The following is a 9,774-nucleotide window of genomic DNA, read 5'->3' as shown; positions in this document are numbered from 1 at the left end:
TTAAATTTATAAATAAAAAATTATCTTTCTTCATTTCACATCTAACAATGGTTGTATAAAAAATAATCAAGTTAATATTTCCTAAAACAAAACTTCTGAAAAAATATTTTTCATGATTTTGAATTAAAAAAAGATTTTATAGAACTTTAAATTTTTGAAACATTCTTTTAATAATAGAAGATAATAAAGAAATACATAAATAATATAAATTTAGTTTAGTCTCATAAAATACCTAGTTTATGATATAATTAATGATTGAAAATTACTTAATTAATATAAAATTAATTTAATTTAATTTAATTTTTAATTTCATAAAAATTAAAATTCGTATTATATTTTTTCTAAAGTTATTGATTTTCTATATAGGCACACATTTTTATATGATTTTGAAATTTAAATAAAAACACAAAAAAACAAGTATATGATTTTAAAATTTAAATTCAGCTTGATTCTTTATAATTCGATTATTTTTCATAGAAAATTATCTAATAATTTTCAAATCATATTTTCTAAAAATAAATATTAATTTTTTTTTTTATAAATTTAATTAATATTGAGCATCATATGTACTTGTGTTTTAGTTTTAGTTTTTTATATTTACTTATTTTAAATTCAAATAAAAGCAAACACTTTATCAAAGTCCTAAAATTCTTTTTGATTTTTTGAATGAAAGGTCAAATTTGAAACCTATTTAATATTGGAAATATTTATTTAAATAAATTTATAATTAAATAAATTTTTACAAAGAAAAATATAATAAAATAAAATACAATTATAAGATAGCCATGGAAGACATTGGCATTAACACATATATATATTTTAATAATATAAACAGGTAAATAAACTAAATACATGATAAATATAACTTGAAAAATAATGCATTATTTTATTTTTTAAATATGTCATAAATATTAAAGGCAATAGTGTATTTGGTATATTTGTTTGTTAACATCCGTTTAAAGTCTGTTCATGAATTCATCCATCTATTCAACTATTTTCAATTATTTTTAAATGTTTTTTTAATTATTATTGCAATGTTGGTATGATTCACCACAAAAGGATATATCCAGGGCAATGATATTACACTACATACTGAAATCATTTATAACAAACTCAAAAGTACCAATACATCCTACCACATGTGGGACCTAGCACTTAAATAGATTGCCATCACATCAGCATGCTTTGGAAGTTTTAATCAAAGGTAATTAACCTTAAAATCTGTGATTTGAGAACCTAATTAGACACCATTGTGACTTAGATCTTGCAATGATACACAAAAAAGCTCTCATTACCTGTTTTACCTTGAAAAAAAATATTACTTATTGTTGTCTTTTCTAACTCAAAAAAAACCCCATATGCAATGGAAAATAACATGTACATTATTTTATTTTACTTAAGATATTTGGGTCTTTATTAATCTTGAGAATTTTGACCAAAATATTGAGTTTGATATAAATATTGCTTGTTTAAAAAATATATGATAAAAAAATTGGATTGTTTATAACTTTATGTAGAAATATATATACATATATATATATATATATATATATTAAATTATCAACTATATTATGAGGTAGTCAATAATGTTTCAGTTACTGTTATTTTTAGAACTATGATAAAGATGTTATTTTTTTCATCAAAATATCATTAAATTTTTTAACAAAAGACCTCAACACTTCATATGTAACTTTCATGATCGATTTCATAAGTTTATTGTAGATTTACTATTCAAATGCATCCCTATAAAACTTAAAATATATTTAACTAGTAGAATTTAAATGGTATACAGATTAAATTTATTCTTCAATAAGCATAATAACGTTTACAATAATTTCAATTATAATAACACAGTTTCACTAGAAAAGGATAGTTGAAGCAAAGCCTTGAAGAAGGTTATCAAAAATAAAACTACAACATTAAACAACAAAAAGTGGGCAATTGATTTGAAGTCCCCAGATAGCCATACATGAGATGAATTCTTTTGAAAGCTTTTTATTGTGTTTCAGTGAAAAAGTGAAACAAATGTAAAAAGTAAAAACACTTGCATCTTCATTGACACCATTCATGAGCATGGGCAAGTTAATGAGTCTATAGAATTCTACCAACATTCTACATTTCCTTCTACATGCAATTGCACCTCAAAAATATTGTACCATAGACCGAAATTTCTACCACAAATCTAGTAAAATGTAGACGTTAAAGGGGTCATGTAGCCAATGCAAGAAGAATGGCTGTTCCTCGCTTCACCCAATAATCTGAATCTTGAGCACCCGCTTTTAAGTTTATCATGAGCATATAACTTGGTCTTTCCCTTGTACCCGTTCTAATGGGATAGAGATACAGCGGACATTGGTATAAGCCCTTTGGTTGTTTCTTTTTTGCTACAGTAGGCTTGAAGAGTAATATTGGCATTGGCACAATCAATTCCATTGGCCTTGGTTCCTAGAACATGAAAAAGAAACCACAATAAAATCAGTAATAAACATCTAACATGACTATTTTCAAAACTTGAGGATAGCATACATTTTCATAACTAGTATATTTTGATTGCATAGTAAGAGTTTAAAGTGAACCCTTTTTTCTAAAACTTTTAATACTTGCATAAAATAACATTAGTTAAATCCAACTTTGCTTGAGTGTAAAACATGTCTGCACTATTACATACTTAAAGATGATTTAAGTTCTACATCAAATGCTTTTGAATTCATTTACCATTAATTCCTTTTCTCCCTGTCTCTTTGTGTGGATTAGTTTATATATATATATATATATATAGGAACGTTCAATAGACCCATGATTTTACTAAATAGACCCATCCTTGATGAAGTATATGGTAATCACGATGAATATGATTGGTTTCTATTGGTTGCAGATCCATTAGTTGAGAAATGAATTTATAGGTCTTTTTTTAAATTTTTTTTTCATCATAGTTTGGATGGGTGGGTCGATTTAGTAAAAACTTGGGTCTATTTAACATTTCCCTGTATACATATATATTTTTAATTATCATATGTAAAATATTAAAATAAAAAAGCAATGGTTGCAATGCTACTGTGAGGCAGTCGTTCGCTGGATCCCATCCCGCTCCTTCCAAGAAGAGCCCCTTCACGTAAATACCCTCTTTTGGAGGCTCGGAGATATCCATCTCGTCCTTGTACACGGTCGAGAACTCCCAAACCAGGGTATCAATCGGAATCAGGTTACGACGGGCTGTGGTTTGCAGTACCGCCGTTAAGAAGTCCGTCGGGTATGTGAACCCCGCCAGCCAATAACAAACCGGGTATGTGCCGTCCACCCATGACCGGAGCTCCACTATTCTCAACACCAAATCCCTGGCCCAAGACCCCAACGGCTTCACCGTTGGATATGCCCTACAACCGTCGCAACGGTGGGTGCACTTTGAATGAGACCACAATTTCTTCAAAAAAGGTGAAGATTCAGTGAGCTAAAACACTTCAGATGATGGAATTAAAAAAAAGTTTTGTGGGAATTGAGAATAGAGCAGAACCCACGTACTTGATCCAAATGGTAGGAACACGGCCTTTGAGAAACGAGTCGAAGAGAACTTGGAGATCGATAGACATGGTGACGAGCCCTTGGATCCCCTTACAAAGCATGGTGCATTGTTCTCGAATGCTACTCAGGAGCAAGTTGTATCTCTCGATCTCTTGGAATAGCACCGTGTGCAGCGCCGACGGATCGAACGCCTTCGCTGCCATCACCTCCTTCAGATCGAACGACTCTGGGCACTGCACAAGGAGGTCTTGGCTGATGTTGAGAACGAGGTCTTCTGCGCTACCAGAGCCACCCCCACCGCCGCCACCGCCGCCTTGCAGGCTCGCGATGGTGCAGAGGAGCGATCGGCTGTCGGAGAGCTGAAACGCGATGTCGGCATTGGCATGCTGCCCGAATGCCTCGGGCCGGTCTGTACCGGGCAGGGTCTTGATGAATTCCCGGTGGGTTTGCAAGGTGCCGTCATCGGGCACGTGATAGACCGACAGAGAGGAGAGTTCGAAATTGGATGAGGACAGGACGGATGGACAGTAAAACTGGTTGAGGTACGCTGCCAAAACCCGTCGGTCGATTTCATCCGTCACTCGCCCTCCATAGTTTGCTTCCGAGATGAGGAACTTTAAAGCGTCGAACGGCGTTTCCTCGTACTCGTCCAGATAGGTCGTCAACAGGTCGTTTGACACCTGGACGTCCACGTCACACAATACAGTTGGACCCGTTTACTTGTACTTTTACTTTTTATTTGTCAGCGTTAAATTTTTGATGAATGGAATTGAACAAGGAATCGATTTGCATGTTTTAGGGCTTTGCAAACAGGGTGGCATGCCTCAAAGTCTGTATCGTTGAAATCGTAGGGTATGTTGAGACCCAGCGTGCCAAACTTGCGCCTCTCGAGGAGCACGCTATGGAAATAGGCCAACGCAAAGTGGAGCTTCTGGTACTTGTCCTGCGCTCTACATGCGTAGAAGCTCTCTTCAGTAGTTGCTGCATACAACCTCATAATGTTGGCACGCAATCCCTATTTGCACAACACCCAAAAAATTTAATTCCCATCCCATGTACTCTTGAAACCTAAAGCCCTAAACCTTGGTCATTCATCTGCTTCATGGGGTGGAATGACTAGTTTTGTTTTTCTTATATATATATATATATATATATATATAGAATGTGGTGAAGATGCATTTTCATTTTGTTCACCCAAATGAGAGGTTTCTGTGCTGTTGGATGAATATATAATGGCATAGAACAAGAGAAACAAAGTACCTTGGGAGGCTCTGTGGTCATTTTTACACTGCGCTGTAGGATGCCAATGGGGAATTTGTCATTGGGGACACTGGAGAGCCAAAGCCTGAACTCGGGGTTGGGATTACTCTTTTCTAATGCTTGAATAATTTTTTCTAGCTTTGGAAGCCAGCGAGTCATAAGCTGACAATTTGCCAAAAACACCCACCCTCCTTTTTTGGCCTGCCATCCAATCAAATTCCTTCCACAACATTCAAAACTAAAACCTCATCCACTTTGGGCTTCCTATCATATATATATATATATAAGTATGTCTGTGTGGGTCTCAAAATATACATGCCTAAAACTATTCTTTTTGTGTTTTAAAATTCCAAACAAGTGGCTAAGAATCATTTGAGTAATATTTATTGATTCTTTATTTGTATTTGTAATTAATTGTGTTTTTTGAACATCTGAATTTCATCTCATAGAGCTATGGCTATGTGAAAATGTAGTTTTGTTTAGTGATTCATGAAACATAAATTGTTTGTACATTACCTTAAATAAAACCACAAGTTAAATTACCACTTCAAAGTTATTTTAAATTTAGGTGTACCATTTTTAATTCTTAAAAATTAGTAAAAATAATCATCTTTTAAAATGAGAATGTGATTTGGAGTTGGGAGACTTTAAATGCAAAATCATGACTTGGAATACATCTATATATATATATATATATATATATATAATCAATATTGAACCATTAAATATAGCTTGGACATTATTTCCATTAACCTACACTTTCAAATAAGCACCAATCTAAACTTCAAAAAGCCTAAGTATTTTACTATGTTTGTTGAGCGCCACAATTAGGATCCAACAGTGGTAAGTACTAATACACACCCACCTTCATAAAACTCTGGAGTCTGTCACTAAGACTATGTTTGGTTTTATTTCTTCAGTCAAGAAGATCTAAATCTTCTTGTCCAAAGAAAATGCAAGTCCAATTTTGTGCAAAAACATTACATGCACTTATGAGAATACCACAACTTTTAGGGTTTGGGGATACTTACAGCCTCTTCAATATGCTTGATGGCAATTGGGCCTTGGCCTTGTCCCAGGGCTATAGTATGAAATCGGTCTAACATGTTGTTTTGTGTTGCAAATTGTCTCAAACTTGATGTTGGATCAACTCCTGTGTGTTGCAAGGTCAGAATTATTATATATATACACACATACACACACACACACACACACACACACCTATATATATATATATATATATATGTATATATATATATATATATATAGTGTGTGTGTGTATATGTATAGTGTGTAAGTATTTTGACTTTAGATCAAAATACTGTTGAGATATTAAAACTTACTTCAAACTTCATCTTGCTTTTCTAACAAGTTACTTCATAGTTCGTACATACACACACATACACACACACATACACACACACATATATATATATATATATATATATTTATTATGCAGTGATATTGCTTGGTACGTTTAGAAGATAAACATTATGAATCAAAATGTTCAAATAGTATTTATTGTTGTCTAAAGTTTTAACCATCAAAATAAATATAAAACCCTCAAATCCACTTCATTGTTTATTCAAAATTTCTTTACAAATTTTTATTTATAATAGTTTTAGTGAGAATGCAAACAAATTAAGACAAATATTGTTCATTTGTTTACTTATTTCTTTACCTGGAGAGAGAATGAACAAGAGAGGCGTATGTGGTGCTGAGTCCTTTAAAGACTCCCCTAAGTCCAACATGGGTGGCTCTACAAATCGTTGGCCGAGTGCATTTGACACAAATGTCATGGATGCAAACACAATCCGGTCCTGGACATAAAAATTCAATTCCACTGCTTATTATTTCCATTATATACCCCCACCTTGTTACTTAGTCAATTCATTCATTATTATTTTCCTTAGTCTCCAATTCTTGTTTTTCATTTGTATTTACTTAACTCCCTCATTTTATTTTTATTTTTTCTTCTTCTCCTTTGTCTTCCTTGTAAACCTTATATATATATATATATATATATATATATAATACTTTGACATTTTGGGTACCTGACGGTAGCAGCGCAAGAGGATCATACGATGGAGTTCGGTGCATTTCTCCTCCCACTCTCCCGGCAGCTCCTGCTCCTCCGGTGCCCCATATTTGAACCATTCCCCCCACAGCTTATGGTCCACAGTCATACTTGCCACCTTTTTAATTCACCCATCCACCCATCAATCAATCCAACTTAAATACCATAAATTAGCATTTTCCTTTTTTTCTTCTTTAAATAAAATAATAATAATAAAAAAAACTCAGATTAAAGCAAGCAACCTTTGAGAGACACTTTGTAGTGCAATGTGCCATCATCCAATAGTCATTTTGATGTTATTTTAAATTAATTTATTGTAAGAGAATGTTAAATAGTCCCAGGTTTTTACGAAATTGACATATGCATGTTGAAGAATATGGAACACATGAGGAATGTGGTTGGTTTTCATTGATATGAGAGGCATGAGTCTATTTAACATTCCCCATTTTTTTTTTTTCACATTAATAATTGTTATACCCACTAAAGAGGGATAAGCACATACAATGTTCTCAAAGGTGGAGAGGGCTGCGAGCCCTGTGACATTGTCCCAGGCTTCTTCCGAAATCCACTCAGGGGCTGGATTTGGAGGCTGCTTAGTGCGGTCCAATACTGTCGCCCCCCTTAGGAAAAACGCCCACTCCTCATGAACTATCTCCCCTGATGTTAACAATATTTTGGACAGAATCTGTCCACACGTTTTTCATCCGTGAATTTTCATCACCATCACCACATTTGTTCATTTACACAAAATACATCCATCCATCCACATCCACATCCACTCTTTCCACAAAAAGTGACTTTGTTGGATGAAAGTTTAGGACAATTGTGTTCCTTTATCCCTTAGATAGTAGGGTTGAATATATAGAGAAAATTTGCATCTTTGAAGTAGGATTCTTTACTTGTAGTGAGAGTATTAGCTTATGCTTTTCAAAAAGTCCTCGTGTTGTGTACTTGTACACAGCATATGTGTGATACTCAATTAAGTTTTTAATACGTTCCGCAATTTTGGCAGACCTGCACATGATGTGTGTTTGTGAGAAACCATGGTTCAAAAATAACATCATGTGTATTACAAACACAAAGAAGTTAACTTTAATACTTTGTTTTAATTGTTTGGGTGAATATTCTGGCCTTACTATTCAATGTTTATTGGTGAAATATGTTCAATTTCTTTGAGTGATGACCACTACTGTAAGAAAACCATATTCATGTTTTCTCTAAACAATCACCATAAAATTCATTGCAAATATTTGTTATGCATAATAGTGACTGTTTTGGATATTTGTAGTGCTTTCTGAAAGTTTGTTTTAGTATAAACTGGTTGAATAATGAAAAAAACTTTAAAAAATCTGAATCTAATAAATGATCTTTACTGTCAAATCACTATCTTTTGGAATGCTATTGGAAGTCAGGATTAAACAATGGATTGATCTGATTTTGAAAGGTGACTTGAATTTGTTGTTGCTATTTTGAAATCGCTTTATATTCTACAATTATCCTACATATACTTTCAACAGATCTCTTTCAGCAGAAAAGAAATGTAATGCAACCATTTTAAACATCAAACAGGTTTGAAGTCTTGTTTGTAAGCTTGTAACTTGGGTATGGTATGAATCAATTTTGCATTAAAATTGTTAAATTTCTCACTGCAGCAATCTCTACAATAAATTATTTAACATCAAATCAACCAATTTTTCTGAGAAAAAATACACACTCTAAAGTACTATCAATCCTTTGTTTTATTTCTAATAAACATATTTAGATAAATTGAACACACACTTGACAGTGGACATGAAATATAATCTAAAGTTAAATTGTTTGACAATATTGCAACAATAGTACATAATTTTTGTTTATAGTCATTTTGGTTTTTATAGGATCATATCCCATTACCAGCAATTCTTTTGGCCACGTCTCTAACATTTTGTTTGAAAATTTGAGAACTTTCCAACATGTTTTGAATATTATAAACATTGCATATATCTTATTTGTGCACATACGTATGAGTGCATATATATATATATATATATATATGCATTGAAGAATATAATTTTTGAAAGCCACATGGCAAACAAATGATTTAGACTGCTTGCAGTTCAAGAAAAGAGAGATTGGAGGCATATGGAGGCACTTTTCATCAAGAAATAAGACTCAATATAATTTGAAGTTGGTGAGAAGTTTAACATGGGTTTTTTTTTTTTTTTTTTTTTTTTTACTTGTCACTGTAACTTAAGAATGATTCAAAATAACAAGTTATCTCAAATAAAGAAACATAGAAAAATAATGTATAAACAGATGGTATTCTTCCTTACCCTTGTTAAATCTTGCCTTGAATGCACAAAAGTGAAATTTAATGAAGTTTACCTCTGTTTGAATCCCAAAAAGAAATTTATAAAACCAATTTCATTTTAAGTTGGGTTCAAACTCCAATCTTAAAAAACAGTCCTTGTTGTAAAAAAAATTAATACAAGATGGTTATAGTAATGAAAATAAATACAAAGAGGGATTTAGGTCATACTTGGCTGATTTGGCAATGGAAGTGAGGAAGATCTCCACATAGGATTCCAAGGAGAATTGATACATGGGGTCAATAGCGATCAACTCTACAAGGATGAAGTACAATAGGGATGCCCTCTCCGCACATGGTTTGTATGCAGAGCTTGCAACCTCAATCATCTTCGATGTCACTTCCGCTACTTCAAGAGATTCTTTCACTTTTTCCCATGTAACCTATTCAGTTTGAAGAAAATTCAATAGAAGCCATGGGATCATTAAAAAAGCATGTGCCCAAAATCAAACGATAGAACTCCATATGTAAGTCCACATGTAAGGAAAAGTGGATTTTTTTAATGTTTAAGGATTTTACATGAGAGACAAACAATGAAGATGCAAATAAAGGATATTAATGGCTCTTTTCA

At 32.8% G+C, this 9,774-nt stretch overlaps 1 protein-coding gene across 7 annotated transcripts in view; it reads right to left on the bottom strand.

Moving 5' to 3' along the window:
- Positions 1 to 1,970: 1,970 nt before the first annotated feature.
- LOC112294715 (dynein-1-beta heavy chain, flagellar inner arm I1 complex) overlaps positions 1,971 to 9,774 on the bottom strand; it is a 46,047-nt gene continuing 38,243 nt past the window's right edge. For all 7 annotated transcript variants that reach the window (XM_090244007.1, XM_073540022.2, XM_090244008.1 and 4 more), the window contains 11 exons: positions 9,375 to 9,586; positions 7,756 to 7,870; positions 7,359 to 7,541; positions 6,834 to 6,974; positions 6,461 to 6,599; positions 5,811 to 5,932; positions 4,780 to 4,980; positions 4,343 to 4,534; positions 3,520 to 4,199; positions 3,056 to 3,374; positions 1,971 to 2,445 (listed from right to left, as the gene is read on the bottom strand). In XM_090244007.1, coding sequence (XP_090100133.1) covers positions 2,209 to 2,445; positions 3,056 to 3,374; positions 3,520 to 4,199; positions 4,343 to 4,534; positions 4,780 to 4,980; positions 5,811 to 5,932; positions 6,461 to 6,599; positions 6,834 to 6,974; positions 7,359 to 7,541; positions 7,756 to 7,870; positions 9,375 to 9,586 — 2,541 coding nt within the window. In that variant the 3' untranslated portion in view covers positions 1,971 to 2,208. The remainder of the gene's footprint in view (positions 2,446 to 3,055; positions 3,375 to 3,519; positions 4,200 to 4,342; positions 4,535 to 4,779; positions 4,981 to 5,810; positions 5,933 to 6,460; positions 6,600 to 6,833; positions 6,975 to 7,358; positions 7,542 to 7,755; positions 7,871 to 9,374; positions 9,587 to 9,774) is intronic.

Source organism: Physcomitrium patens, chromosome 17, assembly GCF_059467195.1.
Source record: "Physcomitrium patens ecotype Gransden chromosome 17, ASM5946719v1, whole genome shotgun sequence".
Taxonomy (NCBI): Eukaryota; Viridiplantae; Streptophyta; class Bryopsida; order Funariales; family Funariaceae; genus Physcomitrium; species Physcomitrium patens.
Note: the sequence above shows the minus strand (reverse complement) of the source record. Positions and strands in the feature narration are given on the sequence as shown.